The sequence below is a fragment of the Diospyros lotus genome, chromosome 10 (assembly GCF_014633365.1).
Source record: "Diospyros lotus cultivar Yz01 chromosome 10, ASM1463336v1, whole genome shotgun sequence".
Taxonomy (NCBI): domain Eukaryota; kingdom Viridiplantae; phylum Streptophyta; class Magnoliopsida; order Ericales; family Ebenaceae; genus Diospyros; species Diospyros lotus.
Window position 1 is genome coordinate 26,143,416 of NC_068347.1, and position 18,392 is coordinate 26,161,807.

At 36.2% G+C, this 18,392-nt stretch overlaps 2 protein-coding genes across 4 annotated transcripts in view; one reads left to right on the top strand and one right to left on the bottom strand.

Moving 5' to 3' along the window:
* Positions 1 to 2,270: 2,270 nt before the first annotated feature.
* Positions 2,271 to 7,128, top strand: LOC127812312 (probable amino acid permease 7). 3 transcript variants are annotated; one of them, XM_052352738.1, is made up of 7 exons: positions 2,271 to 2,313; positions 3,344 to 3,580; positions 4,357 to 4,450; positions 5,525 to 5,742; positions 5,992 to 6,125; positions 6,220 to 6,447; positions 6,536 to 7,128. In XM_052352738.1, the coding sequence occupies exons 1-7, from the start codon at positions 2,286 to 2,288 to the stop codon at positions 6,962 to 6,964; spliced, it is 1,368 nt and encodes a 455-aa protein (XP_052208698.1). In that variant the 5' UTR covers positions 2,271 to 2,285; the 3' UTR covers positions 6,965 to 7,128. The 3 variants fall into 3 exon arrangements, with proteins under 3 accessions (XP_052208698.1, XP_052208699.1, XP_052208697.1); XM_052352739.1 differs by lacking the exon at positions 2,271 to 2,313 and adding an exon at positions 2,347 to 2,527 and having other exon boundaries at positions 5,525 to 5,655; XM_052352737.1 differs by lacking the exon at positions 2,271 to 2,313 and adding an exon at positions 2,348 to 2,527.
* LOC127812311 (proteasome activator subunit 4) overlaps positions 7,038 to 18,392 on the bottom strand; it is a 49,649-nt gene continuing 38,294 nt past the window's right edge. Inside the window, exons 28-35 of the mRNA XM_052352736.1 lie at positions 12,528 to 12,797; positions 12,344 to 12,439; positions 10,775 to 10,953; positions 10,190 to 10,271; positions 8,815 to 8,939; positions 8,519 to 8,611; positions 7,329 to 7,482; positions 7,038 to 7,237 (exon numbers count right to left, since the gene is read on the bottom strand). Of these exons, the coding sequence (XP_052208696.1) occupies positions 7,196 to 7,237; positions 7,329 to 7,482; positions 8,519 to 8,611; positions 8,815 to 8,939; positions 10,190 to 10,271; positions 10,775 to 10,953; positions 12,344 to 12,439; positions 12,528 to 12,797 (1,041 nt within the window). The 3' untranslated portion in view covers positions 7,038 to 7,195. The remainder of the gene's footprint in view (positions 7,238 to 7,328; positions 7,483 to 8,518; positions 8,612 to 8,814; positions 8,940 to 10,189; positions 10,272 to 10,774; positions 10,954 to 12,343; positions 12,440 to 12,527; positions 12,798 to 18,392) is intronic.

Sequence of the window (18,392 nt, forward strand, 5' to 3'; positions counted from 1 at the left end):
CATGACCTAGCAGACCGGCCCAATCGCCTGAAGCCTAATAGGTCCAAAGTCGAGCTCATAAGAACAAACTCACATATCGTTAAAACCCGAGCTTAGATTGTGGAACCAAGTGAGCTCTCAACGAGCTCTCAGCGGTATACCCAACGAGTTCCTAGCGATACTTCTAGCTCGCTGGCCTAACCATTCAGCTCACCAATCAAACTATATCCAACTTGCATAACAACATTGCTGCTGAATAACTAGAGACAAGGACCCATCTACTTTATCTGATGCAAACCAGATCTCTAGTAATACGGATTTCACTCCCGATTTTATGAAAATGATAAGGACACATTGTCCCCCCCTAATATCTTTTTTATACTTTTGTATTTTATGTAATTGTAAACAACCTTCACAATAAATAGGGGTAAAAAAACACCATTGTAGGGTGAAAGAGAAGAGAGGATGAGAAAAATAACATACTGTTACTCTGTCGAAATAATCAGAGAACAGTCGTGGAGTAGGTATCATTCCGATCGAATCACGTAAAATTTCCATATCTTTGCTTCTACTTAGTCATTCCTTTTTGCATTTGGGATCATTTTTTATTGCGACCTATAAATCATGGTTGGTTAATTTTGAACGTCAACAAATTTTAACATATATTGATATTTTTTATTGAGTTATTACAAAAAAAATTATAAAATAATCTTAGAGACTCATAAACATACACATAAATAATATATAAATTTAAAATTTTATTCTAAAATTGTTAATCAGTAGGGTTTCATAATTAAAAAGAGTCAAGATTTTAATTTTAAGTAGATTTTTGTTATTTTAAATCAACATTAAGTTAAGTTTTTGTTACATTTTAAGTTATTGAAAGTTGAGAATGTAAAAATTATTAGAAATTGAATATAATGTCAAATTTTTATTAAATATATATTTAATTATAATAAAGTTTTGGACAAAGATTTGATTAACATAATAATATTATAAATTTTTTCATGTTTTTTCCTCATATATTAAGATGCATAAAATATTACATAATAATAAAATTCCACAACATGCATGGGAAAGGAGAGCAAATTCTTGTTGGCTATTTGTAGAGCCATATGTGAAAAGAGAGAAAAAAAAGAGTAACGCAAGAAATTATTTGTCACAAAAGATATGATGCACCTGTATTAACCCTAGACCACCGAATCCACGAATAAGGTCGGTGGATTAGGTTTGGCATAAAAAAATTCAAATAGAACATTGTAAACTGTGGAAGTGTTTTAAAATTACTCAGTGAAGAAGAACAAACCCTGGATATTTGAAGATTTTTGGATTAATGATGGTTGCTTTAGTTGGAGGGGAAATTCCTGGGGTAAATTACATTTGAGACCCTTAAAAGTTTGATCGAACTACAGGGAATACTTCCTATTAGAATATTTTATGGCCTTCATGACCACAATAATCATTAGAATCTCCTATTAAAGTACCTATTAAGGTCATAGTCATATTATACCTATTAAAGTGATCAATTTAATTTAATTCATCTATTCTGAATGTGAACCTTTTAACAGAGGTTCCTTAAATCTTTGGATGGTTAATAAACTGTTCCTACTCTTTTTTGGACACACCAAGAATATTGCTTTATTTTTTATTTACAATCTTATATAAACTAATTTTAATCTTTTAAGTAACGTTGTTTAGTTTATACTAAGCAATGCTGATACTAATGTAGCAAGTCAAATAGAATGATGTGAAGTCTCGTCTATTAAGTTGTTATGTTAAAAAAATTAAATGGGTGAGCTCCATATAATTATTATATTTGAGTTGTTATGTTAATATTATTTAATATAAAATAAGTAACGTTATTTAAGATATCAAAACTCATTACATGTATATATAAAATATTATTATCGATAAAATAGAAAAGATGGATTAAAATTAATACCACAAATTACATCATAAGAACATATATTAATAACACAAATAGAAAAAAAAATTGGTTCTCTTGAGATGTATGTTCTTGCGTGGCTCTCGCCGCTCGTATCTTTGATTTCGACAGAGGAGGTAAATTGTATATATAAGACTTTGTCTCACTGAGTAGGGCGAGTATCGAATTCACGACCCACTTATGCAAATTCGATATATTACTTGTTTGATCACTCCACCTATGTTTTAAGGGTAAAAAAATATATATATATTCTCTAACCAATAAGAAACATAGAAACTGTTGCACTGATTAGAGCATAAAATAATTCATTTGATTATATCAATCACATCTCCTATCTTCTCCTTAAAGGAATCACAGATTTATGGAATTATTATATAGCAGGAGAGATGGTGAGATGCCAATACACAACAACTATATACATATGTTTGAATTTTCCTATTGGGCAGTTGTTGACTGGGAAAAAACAATTAAGCATCGATGCTATGGTGCTCTGAGGCTTATTGTTCAAAGTTGAAGTGAAGAACAATCCTCAGATTTTTTAGGCCATGGGAGTGGAAGATCACCAGGCCTCTCTGTTAGAATCATCATCTTTCAAGAGAACTGGTTTCTTTTTATTGATCTATCTTTTCAATTTTCAATTCAACTCCTCTTCTGCATCATTTTCTTTTTCCAACAGTCATCGTTCTTTCTCTTTTCTGATAATACCCATGATTTATATTGCAATAAATCTTCCATGATGGCATAAGATAGACCATCTAAAGCCCGCAAATCACTCTACTTTTGGCAGTCTCTGTTTCTTCACTGGGATATCAACACTCCCTGCCATTGAATTTAAGAACAATCGTGTTCCTTCCCGTCCCCCCCCCCCCCCCCAACACACACACACACACACACACCTTTTTATTCTGTTTTGGGGAGGATGAGGAATGATGTTAGTCCTGGGAAATATTCTAATTTTGTATACGGATAACTTTTGATACGTGTCTGAGAATTTGTTGCTCCCAAAGGCACAATTAGAGTAATCACGTGGGAATTGATATTTGGTGCATAATTATAATTTCGAGGGTAAATTCTGGGTTACAATAAGATAGCTTCTGTTGATTCTGATGGCCCTGACAGTGGAAGACTAATTATTCTGCTCTTTGGCATAGGCGATGCTCTTGTTTTCTTCAGACAATCATTTTTTGTTGCATTGCCTACAGTTAATGTGAAACTCGTTGTGCTATAATTCACGACAATTTCATTGTGACTTTAGTTTGATGGTTTGAAAACAGGGATAACAATCTTCACGTACATGTTATCCCGTATTGATATAAGTCAAGACTTGGTCCGGTGTGATGGTCCTGTTTTTTGTACCTGTACTATATGTTTTAATTCTTATGATTGAAATGTGTTTGATATATTGACTCTGTCGTGAAGGGAACACATGGACTGCTGTGGCACATATAATAACTGGAGTTATAGGGTCAGGGGTGCTAACACTAGCATGGAGCATGGCTCAGCTAGGGTGGGGTGCAGGTCCGTTGGTGATGCTGCTTTTTGCATCAGTCGCCTTCGGTTCTGCCATGTGTCTCTGCAACTGCTACAGGTCACCTGATCCCGAAACTGGGCCAGCCAGAAATCCTTCCTACATTGGAGCTGTAAGGATGATTTTGGGTGAGAATTCTACTTATAATTCAAATAAGTGATTCCAATCATGGAATGAAATTATCTTGAGATGCCAAATTTCTAAGGAACAATTCTGATCGTCACTCCGTAGAGTGAAGTATTGGAAGTCTCTAAGAACTGCACAAATTAAATTTTTCATTTATGGGTGCATTGAACGACTACTTAATCTGGATCTAGTTAGGGGTTAGGGGCCAAGAAAGTGGGAGGTTACATAATGGAAATTGACTGCAGATTTATATTGCAAGATGATCTGTTCTTTATTTACATTTGCCGAGGGTGATATGTTCGTATTCTAATGTGCCTTTGTTTTGAGTCAGTGTTGGAGAATTTGTTTGAGAGCCATTACCTTTCAACTATACATTTTAAAGGAAACAAGTTATAACTTGGCTCAGATTATGCAGATTCCAACCCTGTTTTCTATAACATCCCCAAATGAAGATATATTTGGAAATATACCAATTTAAGAAGTTCAAATGCGGTGATAAGGAGCATGATAAGATAACCACATCTTTTGTTGTGAATGTCATGATTCTATGTATTCTTCTGTTGTTTTTGTCCATAGATTATATCAATATTCCTTAAACAGAATACTCATACACCTCAACCGAGGGAACTGTTCTGGAAAGAAATTTTGGGATGATAATTGTCCAGATTGGCAGCCTTGCTAACAAGCTGTCACACGGTTAATTTGTTTGCGCCTTAAACCTAAGAGAATAGCCAATTTGATGAATTCTTTGTTGCTTTGTTAACACATTGGATTTCAGGAAAGAAGAATGCTGCATTGTGCGGTGTTGTTCTGCGATTAAACTTTTTCAAGCTTGGAGTGATCTATACCCTTACATCTGCTATCAGCATGAGGTACTTAATTGCATTTTCCAATTCCTCAAGTCTTAGAAGATTTCTTCTTACATACTGCTGCTAATCTTATATCGAATTTGGCTTTCAAAGCAGAAATTGAGGATTTTTTGGATTTTTTTTTCTTTTGTTGGTATTATGGTGTATATCAGTTTTAGAAAATTCCTGAGTCAAACAAAGCTGTGATGTGATAAACTAAGACCATATGTTTGTACAAATAATAGTAACTAGAACTTACATGGCTGTTGCCACTATCATCTTATCGTCAAAAGCTGATAAATCAATTTGGATGACTTCGCTATAAAATACTTCTAAAGAGGATTCAAGTGGGCTATGTACCTTGTCTGTTTCAAGCAACCATTGATGCACCAAGACCATCCTCGGTTGAATTCAGGTTCATATTTTAGTCAAATAATAACCATAGCCTGTAACAAGATACAACACAACAACATAGCGAGCCTTAGTCTCACTGTGTGGTTGAATATACGAATTTTAGCTTATAACTCATTTTTATTTATGATCATATCTTCTATAAAGTTATTAGAATTCATATCATACATAAGAGTCTCCCACCTAGTTTATATTAGTTTTCCTTTACCTCTCACACGACTAAATCATCTCTTCTTATTTTTAATAAGAGTCACTCCAACTTTATTATAACCTTATTATAAGAAACATCATTTCTAATTGTATTCTTTGTATAGCTTCACATCCAATGATCCATTTGAGCATTCTTAATTCCAATGTACTCATATTTTACATTCTTAGTGGTTTACTCCCAACATTCTATGTCATGCTTGTGACAAAATAAATCCAGAAAATATTGTTACTTATTGAACTGCAGCATGGCACGCCAATGCAATTATTATAAAATTGAAAGGAAAATCTACTGCTATTTAAAAAAAAAAAAAAAAGGTTCTCAAAGGACCAATAAAGGAATATGTTTGCCTGACATTTTCTACTGCTCCAATAATGTGTACTTGTCTGAATTTAGGAACACTTTGGTTTTAGACGAGTTGTCTCAGTTTGATTTCGACAGGTGAATATTTTCTTAAACTTTTCTGATAATGGCTGCAGAGCAATTCAGAGATCAAATTGTTTCCACAAAGAAGGGCACCAAGCAGCTTGCGAATATGCAAAAACTTCTTCTTATATGCTTTTATTTGGAATCATTCAAGTAGCAACGTCTCAGATACCCAATTTCCATGGTACAGAATGGCTCTCAATTGTATCTGCAATCATGTCCTTCAGCTATGCCACCATTGGTTCGGCACTTGGACTTGCAAAAGTAATAGGTCTGATCAAGAATATGTTGCGCATTTATGTTTCTCTGGTCACAGTGGCAATGTTTTTTAAAAGGAAATACGATTCTAGATAATTTAACGATCTTCAATACCCATAAGTTTTAACTTATCCTGCCATATGACATCAACTATATAAATTCTAATTCGTCAGCCATTTCTTTTTATGATTTTGCATCTATAAGGCATCCTTACAACTAATTTTGGTGATCAATACATGGCTTCATGAATCCAAAATTGCAGGAGATGGAAGGATAAAGGGCAGCATTGGAGGGGCTCCAACTTCTACCACAATTCAGAAATTATGGTTGGTCTCTCAAGCTCTGGGTGACATTGCTTTTGCCTTTCCATTCTCCGGCATTCTGCTTAATGTACAGGTACGTAGGTACACGTGTGATCATTTGGCATTTAGACTCATTTCAGTTATAAGAACTTAAGATCTCTGTTTGCATGCAACTTTCGAACATGAAGGACACTTTGAAGTCACCCCCTCCAGAAAGGGTGACGATGCGGAAGGTATCGGCAATTTCAATCGGCATTATAACATTCTTCTACCTCTGCTGCGGAGGATTCGGCTATGCAGCCTTTGGAAGCTCCGCGCCAGGGAATCTCCTGACAGGATTTGGATTCTATGAGCCGTACTGGCTGATCGACCTTGCTAATGCATGCATCATTCTCCATTTAGTTGGAGGATATCAGGTACTGGTCGATGATGCCACTACTACAATTATCTTTCTCATTCAACAATACAGCTTTGAGTATCATCTATTCTATGGTTTATCATCAGGTCTTTAGTCAGCCACTGTTTGCTGATCTGGAAGGATGGATGGCAGAGAAGTTCCCTAATAGTGAGTTCATAAATACTGATTACAAAATTAAGCCCCCTCTGTTGCCATTGCCGGCTTTCAGATTGAATCTCCTCAGGCTGTGCTTCCGAACTGCTTATGTTGGGGTAACAACTGCAACTGCATTGGCTTTCCCTTACTTCAACCAGGTTGTGGGAGTGGGCGGGGCCCTCTCCTTTTGGCCGTTGATAGTATATTTCCCCACAGAAATGTACATCGTGCAGAGTGGTCTTGGAGCTTGGACACGAAAGTGGGTTTTCCTTCGTGTTTATACGGGCACTTGCCTGCTGGTGGCAATGTTCGCGGTGGTTGGATCAGTTCAAGGGTTGATAAAAGCCAAGTTTGGCCAAGGGACGGCTTCTTCGATATAAAAAAATTTGGGTTCCAGTGGTGTCTTAATTTGTGAACATCCATGTTCGTCTGTATAAATTACTCAAAAGAACAAACCCTTAAAACACAACTACATTAATGATGCAAATTAAAACACAACTACATTAATGATGCAAATTAATAAGATGGGAAGACAATAAAGTTATCGCGATACAATTTTGATGCTATTCCTAATATTTCCCTTGCTCATCAATAAATTAGATAAATCTCGATCACGCGAAATATGACGAAGAAGAGGATGTATCCGCCAGAACCTGCAAACATTTAGATTCAAGAAGAAAATTAAGAGAAGGGATGGTGTTATTGGCATGGGATTTGGATGTCTTATTTTCCGTGTGACCATACCTCCAGTTGCTCTTCCGTAAATGAATCTTTCTGGAAATTCCATGTGTCGGCATGGGTCCTCCGGAACTCTGCTACTGCTTTTGTAACAGTGGATTTCACCGGCGATGGCTCCCCGACGAAATGAGCCAGTAATGTAACGTGCTCAGGCAACCAACTGAAACAACACAGTTCATTTCTTGTTAAACTAAATTACTAGCGAACTGACTTCTGAAAAACAAATAAACATATTGCCGTGTATCACAAGAACAAATAAACATCATTCAAACTGAGTAGGGTCAGTGGCACAATATTCATGACTTCCAACGAACTTTTAAGAGTCAAATTAACAATACAAATTCATGCAAAAGAGTAATGTGGCAAAATTTTAGGTGGGATGCCCTTCCTGATGCAACCTTCTAGTGAGGAAATAATAAGATAAAGTTCCAACAAGGGTTTCATATAAAAAAGTTTCATGAGGGAGTGGTGAATAAAGATAACTGATACGGTGATATGGTTGTGTTCATTACATAGTTGATATTGTGAAACCAATATGTACAGTATGAAAGCACAACTTAATGTCCAAGGCTCCAACTAGTGTTAGGGGATAAGAAATTGAGTTCAAAAGATTGCTACAATTAACCAAGACCAACAAAACAATGCAACATCAGATAAAAGGAAAAAAGATGGTACAAATCTGCTGTATGATTCTTCAAAAATGAATAACGATCATAATATATGGCAAAAATATCATGAGATTTGTCCATTTTCCAGAAAGCATTATAGTAGCTCATGTCAGTGCAGCACCAAACATCCAACATTCCCTGGAACTGTAACACTCTAAATCCAAATAAATTGGATTAGAGCGTGCACTTGTAATTAATCAAATGCAACTCCATTATTAAGACTACTAAAAAACTTCTGTAGGGTTAGAAGATCTTAATAATTTGACATATTTGGTTTTTGAGTGAAAATTTGAACCAAGAAGACCCCAGGCCAATTGCTAAAATAATAAGGATCCTTCCCAGATTAAATTCATTTGAAAATTTGAACCAAGGAGATCCGAAGCCAATTTCTAAAATAATAAAGGTCCTTTAGAGATTAAATTCAGAATTGGCCAGATCATAATTCCTTCATAGCACCAAAAGCCGAAAGCATGATCCAGAACAAATGAGTAGCCCTCAAGCACATGTGGAATCAAACCATGAACATACCTTGGCATATCATATGGAACAGACAGAACACAAGCTGCCAAAGCAAGTACAGCACCATGTATCGAAGCTATGGACTGAGAAGAGCCCAATTTTCTGCATTGGTAAATTTGCAAGCTTCAGTAAATTCTAAATGTCAATTAATATGATATAGGCACCACAAACATAATTTATGTCCATCACATCCAACTAGAATGAACTTGTAAAAATGCATGTTGAAGTCCCTATATGTCTGTCATCTTCCCTAGAGAAGTTAAAAACACTAGCACAAACGGAAAACTCAAAACCAGGGACATAACCTCTGTTTTCTATTCTTTTGAATGGCATATGCATCTCTGTAAGCTCTACCACGAAACTCTTCAGCTAGGTTTTTATCCCCACCCTTCATTAGGCCTGCTAGAACTGCTGCAGCATGCTCTCTTACCTGCACGGAAAGAACTTTATTCTAGTTAGCAGCAATAAAGTCTTGGTATAACCCATCTCTCCTAATGCCATATTTGTTTCACAGGATAAGGAGAGATACAAATGAGTTATCTCATGTTGACCTTTTATACAACGCATGCAATTTAAGAGATGAAAGTAACCATTTCCCACCTACCCTCATGTCCCATTAATGTAGGATAGGCATATACCGTTAGAGAGACTGGTAATGTCTATCAACAGGAAGGCCCTATGGAACAAAGGATAAGCTTACCACAGGACCGTAATTGCACCTCTTAGCATAGCTCTGGTTAACTAACTCAAGTTTCACGGGAAGATTAAGCTGGTTTCACAAATCCCACAACTTTTACATAACAAAATTGGGGAAAAATACACTGACCTCCCCTAAGGTTAGGTGACATTCAGGAGACCTGCCCTCTATGTTGAAAAATTACACTCGATGCCCCTGAGGTTTAAGAGTTACATCAGTCAGTACCCCTGTCATTAATATACCACCATTAATTTTTTTAAAATGCCCTTATCCTCTCCCCCCTATCTCTCATCTCTTTCTCCTTCCCCCACCACTCCTTCAATCTTTCCTTCTTCTCCAGTGACAACAGAAGCAGCATGGTGCTTGCTCTCTCTCTCTCTCTCTCTCACTGGGCTCAATCAAACCCCAACAACTACCTGTTTGGGTTCAATCTGAACCCCTGAGACAGCCCTCTGGTGGCTGACCATCCCTGGCCACCACTTACTCTTTTCCTTTTTCCTAAAATTAGAGAGAGAGGCAACAGAGAGAACTGTAGGGCTAAAATGGTCATTTTGCCTTAACTTTAATGGCATTGGGAGTCTCAGTAATTTCCCAAAATGGAGGGGAGGTCCCCTTAGCCTACCCCTGGGGGAGGTTTAATGTAATTTAACCTAAAAATTCAATCTCTAATCCTTTATATTTCATTATAACTAATCTTGGTTAATTTAGGGGACTCATGCTCAACAGAGATACACGACAAATCTACAAATGAAAAAAAAAAAGCAAAACCAACAACACATTTTCTAACAACCCTATAATAAGTAACCATTTGCACGAAAAGGTTAAGCCTGACGTTCTGTAAGCAAAGCAGTAAACTGTCTCTGCAAATTTTCATGGCTTGCAGAAAAGCATTAAAAGGGAATTAGACATATTGAATAAGAACAAAACATATTGATCATTTGGCAAGATGTATATTTAGTTGTTCAGTCAGGCCAGAAACTTGCCTCCACTTGGTTGTCCAAAAGGAGCTTCTCAACAGTTCTCCATATTTGTTGTTTCTCCGCATAAGAGAGAATAAAGGTATGCCTGTTATGGAAAGAGAAGGCAGGATGAACATATTGGTAAACTGAAGTTAAGTCTACCTTTGTATCTACAATCTTATAACAATGGCTAAACTTCATGCTAAAAAAGCAATAACAGCAGCAGGTGTACAAAAAGGAAATGATAAGCATGACAACTGGAAATGCCAAAAGAATTATAAACAAAGATCCAAACAACATCATATCAAGCCTTAATCTCACAAGGTGGGTACACAAAGATCCAAACAAACAAACAAAAAAATGCAAATTTGTCTATGACAATTTTTTAGGCTAGAAAGTGTGGTCATATGTTACAAACTCTTGCACAAGAAAATGCGGACACACAAGGAGTGAACTTCTTATCATGTCACTTTGGAGGTTTATGCATTCCAAATATAATGAAAAAATAAGACAAAAAAAAAAAAAAAAGAACAAATAAAAACCGGATAGTGGATATTAATCTTGCATCACAACATCCACCAAGTATCAGAAACTCCTTAAGGAGCTTACCTATACATAAATGTACGCAAGAATGTCAAAGCTGCAGATCTAGTCCGCCAGTTAGAATCATTAGCTGAAGAAAGAATCAGCAATACAGCATTCTGGAGATTGGGTCCCCATAAAATCCTCCATTTAAGCAACTCAAATGCTGCCTTAGCAAGGGTTGATAGATCTTTGTTTGAGGTTTCCTTCAAAGAATCAACAGAATTGTTTAGATACAGTAATAAAACAGACATCACAATCAGTAGCCAACAAACGCAAACAACAAAATAACCAGATAATAGAATCTTTGGAACATTCACAATATACTCTCTTCATCAGTTTTCTCTACTTTTTACCTTTTCTGATTTTCTATGGGGATTCCTTCTATCAAACAGCTCCAACAAATAAGAGTGATGTTCAGAGGAAAAGGTTATGTTTGAAGACAACCATGTCAAGCTTAAGACATTTGGACAGGAATCAATGTGATATTTAACATAGTATTGCCACAGCCCACCAAAGTTCTAGATAGAGGTATTCAGGAGTTCAGAGAAGAGGTTGAAGCAGTAATGTTTACTGATAGAACCACGTAAAATATGAATGATAAAAAAGAAACTAGCATGAAAACCACATTAGGCCATCATTTCAATAATCTTTCAAATCCAAGAGTAGATATATTATACTGTTAACTAAAGTTTTCATTTAAAAGAATGCTTACGCCCTATATGTGTAAAATTTGGAGAAAGGGCAAAAAAAGAAAACCTAGCACGGGTTAAATAAACTATTCTTGGCTGCATGGAAAAACAAAAAAGACTTATTCTTTGCTGCATAAGGAAAAAGATCGGTCCAATGCAACAAGCCCCACAAATTTAGGAGTTAAAGGGTCAAATATATGTAACCTTACCACCACATACGCCAAGGCTATTTCCATGTTTCAAATGGTGACCCCCAGTTCACAATGGAGCAACGACATGATGGTGCCATGGTCTGCCCTTGGCTGGATGAGGAGATTCTACTAAGTGAACCAGGGGCATGAAAGTTCTCTACAGCTATATAACTGAAATTGTCAACAACTTACCATATGCCAGTAGTTCTCATTCAAAGTTTCCAAAATAGAAAGCATAGCTAATTACAAAAAATCACATGATGAAATTGTTCAACCAGAAAACTCAAATGCATAAACTTTTAACCTAACAATTAAACAAGATCACTTTAAATGTATCTATGTTTTGTTCATTAATATTATATTTTCAACAAAATGTCACTTTGTCATTTACCCACTTCCCCCACTGGCTGTGTTGAAACAAGCAAAAAAGTGGTCCAACAACTTGGGAACCCAAAAATAAGCAGGTGTTCCCAAAAATAAGCAGGTTAAGCAATGTTTGAGTATGTTAAATGTTACTAACTTTTAAATTGTTAACACCATCTCATCTAAAAGCTTAAGCTGGTAGATAGAGGGTTATCCTTTAAATTATTATTTTTACTTTCAACACTAACAATTAGACACTGAAGTTTGTTGATTGATTCAAACAATGAGACACACTTGCAACTTTCTGGAACAATTAGGAACCTTGGGTAATAAAAGTTATGCATATTTACCTGCAAGGAAATTACAGGATGAAGCAGACGCACAATAAGATCGAGCATGTATGAAGATCTTCCAGACTTCAAAGACGAAATAATAAAATGGAACAACTGCACATATTAACGAAAAACTGGAGATCAGCAGAAAAACTTAAAACATAAGGAAGCTTAAATAGAAACAATTTCTATAAAAGTGTACCGTTTCCATCCACTTCACATCATCTTCAGAATTGCCATCTACTTGACTACTATCAGGGCTTGTTTCTGTTGGGATCTCCATTTTCTCAGACTGAGTGGCATTCTGAATATTCACGGCAAGTTCAGATGCACGTTCCACTAAAAACTGATCCCAATTACTGTCCCCAATTCTGACACTGTCACCAGCAAGTGAATGACAATCACTGGAGGATGAATAGAGCCGAATGTTTGAGCACAATACAGAAAGGGTAACACCAATTGCTTCCCTCACCTAACCATACAGAATATCAAATTGTAAGAATAAAAACAACTTGTAGATTATTTCCCAGCCATAAAGTGTAAAACCTATTAGTCAACAAGCCCAGTTAAAATCCCCATAAGTGGGTTTACATAAAGTAGAATTTCACTATCCATGCCTTGACCTTAAGGGTTCAGATCAAGAATTGCAGCCCACCAACAAGCAAGAGTATTAATAGGACTTCAACCCTGTCCTTTTTATCATACTTGTTTTGTGGGATACGGTGATGCAGTTAGGGTCATAAATTTTGAATTATTAAATTTTAATTAATCCTGCTTCTGATATTAGAATCTTAGGTTTTGTTTGAATTTTGTAATTTGGATTTGATAACTTTTGTATTAGGATTTTTACTAGATTTTGATTGAATATTGTAGTTTGAATTTGATAGATTTTAGTAGATCAAAGTACTTTTGATGTAAACAAAAGAAAAAATGACTGAATTTGAATAAAACAATGGATTGCTTTCTTCAGATCTAGTTCGCTTCTCTCTGGCCTACCTTGTTTTCTTATTTAACTACTACTCCCTTCACCCAACTTCTTTTCTCTGTTCTCTCTCCAGTTTTCCTATCCTTTCTTCTTCTTGACTTTATTCTGCAATTTCTCCCCAGCCCCGCATCATAAGGGTAATCTATCCCATATTGACCTTTTCTTAATTATATTTAGTATTCCCTTGAGAAACTTCCATCCAGGGATTCTTATATACAATCAATTTCAAGCATGGATAAAGGAGGAATGTTAACATTAGCCAACAACCAGCATAAAACTCATCAAGTAAAACAACATGAATTCTAGACAAATAAACAAATTGCTGGGGCATAACCCTCTTAGTGATGCATTGCATTGCTCAAGTGCAGTGAAAAATAAGTTAGGGCTGCTGCATCAGAGGCATAGTTCTGAAAGGTGCGAGGCACAAAGGGTCCTGGAGCCTGAGGCGCGAGGCGCGCCGTTTAAAAAAAAAACTCAAAATCTTGTAAAATCATAAAAAACTATCAAATTATCAATAATAACACATGCATATCATTAATGATTCATTATCTTCAAATTCTAAACTAACATCATCAAAGTTAATTCATTCATCATGCAAATTCTAAACTAGAAACATCATCAAAGTTCAAACTTAAAGTCTCAAACTCAAACAAGTACCAATCATCATGCAAAGTTCTAAACAAACATATAAACACTACAAGTCCACAATCAAAAAAATGTTTTCATTTTGAAAAATGTTATTTTTCTAAGTCTGGAAGATTAGCGCATTATAAGGAGACATATAAGAAAATGTTTTCATTTTGAAAAACTATCTTCCGGTATTTTGATAACTAATATTCATTGTTGTTAAAATGATTTTTAATGAATTTTTCAAGAAATAGTAGGTATATATTTTGGGGGTTGTAAAATCGTTAAATCCTGAATTTGTACTAAAACCAAAATTTTATTTTCTTATTGTTATGGATTTTGATTTTTAGATATTTTTATTGAATCCAAATGGAGAGTACTTTCTTATTTACATTTATGTATTAAAGTAATGAGAAGGTAAAATATAGATAAAAGAAAATATGGACATTTACTTATGTTGACAAAATTTGGATATAACTTTGGTACTCAAGGAAGGTTAGGGGACAGAATGGAGTGGGGATTATTGTGGATAAGAAATAAAGTTTGGGGTAGTGGATGTAAAGAGAATAAGAGAAAGGATTATTGCAACTAAAATTATTCTATGAGAAGAAACCATGAATATTGTTAGTACATATGCACCACAAGTTGGGTTATAAAGGGAGAGAAAGACATTTTTGGGAAGAATTAGAGGGGTTGGTACAAGAAATACCTAGAAGAGAGAAGATCATTATAGGAGATGACTTAAAGGGTTATGTGGGTAGAAAAGGGAATGGGTATAGAGATGTACATGGAAGTTATGGATTTAAAAACAGAAATAATAAAGGTAAATTTATTTTGGATTTTGCCATGGCATACAAGCTCATCACTGCCAACACTAGGTTTAAGACATGAGACAAATATTTGATCACTTGTAAAAATAGCTTATCAACTATCCAAATAGACTACTTTTTAATGAGGCAAGAGGATCACTTATGTTGTAAGGATTGTAAAGTTATATTGAGAGAATGTCTAACCACTCAACATACTTGTACTCCTTAACATCTGTATCCAAAAATAGAGAAAAAAAATGATACAAAAAGAAGCTGAAGAATTAGATGATGGGATTTTAAAGGTGAAAAACAAGCTATTTTAAAGGAAAAAGAGTGTGGCAAAAGAGATTGGATTGTAGAAGGAAAGGCAAATCAAATTGTAGATTGAAATGACAATTGCTATTCAAAATACAAAAAACTGGTTCCAAGAGAGTCAAACAGAAAGGTCCCAAATGAAAAAGAGTTTTGGTGGTCAAATAAAGAGGTACAAAAGAAAATAAAAACCAAGAGAGCTTGCTACAAGACTTAACATAAATGTTATAATGAAGAAAAGCTAAAGAGGTGTAATTTATACCAATGACTTGATATAAAAGATGGAGAAAGTGATAAATATATATATATATGTATGTTGAATAGTATAAGTGAGGGTATTAGTGTAATTAGTGAACAATACACCACTGTATATATATACACAATATTTTAATCTTTGTACATGGTATCAGAACCACCCTAACCCTAAACAGCTGTCGTCACCAGCCTCCGTCGCTGCCAGTTGTGAAGTTTCTTCTTTGCGCGAATCTTTCAGGTCGTGATTTGGTGTTTGCCACATCCAGATCCGCCCATTTGGTCTTCGCCCCAGCCAGAACCAAAGACTTATCCTTTGCGTTTTCTTCTTTCTGACGGCAGTTCACGAGATTGCTAGTATAAGTGAGGGTATTAGTGTAATTAGTGAACAATACACCACTGTATATATATACACAATATTTTAATCTTTGTACATGGTATCAGAACCACCCTAACCCTAAACAGCTGTCGTCACCAGCCTCCGTCGCTGCCAGTTGTGAAGTTTCTTCTTTGCGCGAATCTTTCAGGTCGTGATTTGGTGTTTGCCACATCCAGATCCGCCCATTTGGTCTTCGCCCCAGCCAGAACCAAAGACTTATCCTTTGCGTTTTCTTCTTTCTGACGGCAGTTCACGAGATTGCCCCCCCCCCCCCCCCCCCTCAGTTCACGATTTCAGATCTGGTTTGGGTGTGTGATTGAGTCTCACTTCAGATTTAGTTTGGGACATTGCTAATTAGGGTTTTGATCTGCTTGCTGATTGTCAATAGCCCTTCAGATCTGCTTAGGCTTTGTGCCTGGTGTTCAGATTGCTGACTTTGCTATCATGTCTTCGTCCACTAGTCTTCATCAACGTCTAGTACAGCCACATCAACAACCATTCCCATTCCCCATTTCTTCGGCACACCAGTTATTACAACTGAGAAGTCACATGGAAAAAACTATTCCGCTGGGTTTGCAGCTATGGAAACCTGGTTTCTTGGTCATAGGCTTGAGGATCACTTAACGATATCCATCTCGACTATTCCCGAGTGTAATAAACCTACTTGGCAAAAGGTGGATGCACAATTATTATGTTTGATGTGGCAGACTACGGATCCTATTTTGATGCCCATTTTTTGACCTGTGCCCGTGAATTCTATACGAGTGACATAACTCGTATTTATGATGTAATTTGTGCTCTGTTTAGTCTTATGACAAAATGATTTAGATATGACCACTTATTTGGGTCAGTTCCAGGCTTCCATTACTCAACAAATTGATGTGAAAAAGCAGCAAGAGCAACGCGATCAAATGTTTTACCATTCTTTGTCTTCATGGGATTCAACCAAAACTTGAAACAATTAAACTATAGATTATGGGCAATGCCTCTTTAATGGAGGTATTTGCCGGACTACTTCAAGCCTCTTCCCTTATTGTTGATCATAGCAATTCTCAACCTGGAGATCACTTTGTTGTTGCCACAACCCAGACTGATTCTCATCCTAGTTGTGGGCATAATCCAAATGGATGTTGTGGTGGTCGCCGTGGTGATGGTGGGCGTAGCCAAATCCAATGTACCTATTGTAATCATATTTGTCATGCTTGGGAGACTTGTTATCGCTTACATGGCCACACACCTCAGGCCACTAATACTGCACACATTGTTGTTGGTTCTTCAAAGCATCAGGCTATCACCCCTAATGATTCTTCACTAGTGACTACTATCTCTGAGGGAGAGTAATGCTCAATTCCTCCAATTTCAGGCAGCACAACAAGCCACTCACCTATTGCATCCTTTGCTCACCCTGGTACAATTGACTCCTTTGTTCATCCTAGTAACCTCCTCCTGTCCTCATCTTTTATTGGACCATGGATATTTGACTCGAGTGCCACCAATCACATACCTAGTAACAATTCTTTCTTCTCCCAAATCCAACAACTTTGGGTCGCTACCCAATGTTACATGGTTGATGGCTCTCACGTCTCAGTTAAGGGTATCAGCACTGCAGAACCCTTTCCTACTTTACCTTTGTCCGTTGTTTTGCATTTACTTTAGTGCCCCTTTAATTTACTTTCTATTAGTCAACTTACTCGTAATTGTCATGGTTCCATAACCTTTTTACCTGAGTTTGTTCTTGTTCAGTATCGAAGGACTGGACAGGCGATTGGCATTGGGCATGAGTCTTAGGGCCTTTACCATCTGTCTCACCCTACTTCTTCATTGGCTTGCACAACTACTGCTTTAGCACTACAAGTCCATTGTTGATTAGGGCACCTGTCTCTATCAAATCTCAAGAAGATAGTTCCTAGTCTACCTAGTTTTCCTACCTTAGAGTGTGAGTTTTGTCAACTTAAGAAACATAATTGTAGTCCTTTCCCAAGTAGAGTCAAAAAATGTGTTAGTTCTCCTTTTTCCATTGTCCATTCAAACATATGGGGTCCCAGTCACGTCAATTGAAAATAAGGTTTTCGTTATTTTGTAACTTTTATCGATAATTTTTCCTGAACTACATGATTGTATTTAATGAAAAATCATCCAAAATTGTTTTCTGTTTTCACTACATTTTGGGCAAAAATTCAAACTCAGTTTAATGTGTCTATCCATGTTCTTCATAGTGATAATGCCCTTGAATATTTATCAGCGCCATTTAGATCATATTTGGCATCCAAAGGGATTCTTCACCACACTTCTTCATATGCATGTTCCTCTCCAATATTAGGATGATGATGTCTAAACAGCGTGTTACTTAATTAACCGGATGCCTTTATCTATCCTTAATGACCAGATTTCCCATTCTATTCTTTTTTCTTGAGTTGACCTGTATTCTCTCCCTCCTCATATCTTTGGGAGTACTTGCTTTTTCCACGAGCTTGCTCCTGGCCATGATAAGTTATCAGCTCATTCCGTCAAATGTGTTTTTATTGGTTACTCATGTCTTCAAAAGAGTTATCGTTGCTACTCTCCCAAATTGTGTTACTATTTTTTTTCAGTTAATGTTACCTTCTTTGAGTTATCTCCTTATTTTCTTCCCTCCTTAAGTTGTCTGAGTTTGTGTCTACTAGCTTACTTTGCTTGTTCCTTTTCTTGATATTTCCTCTCCTC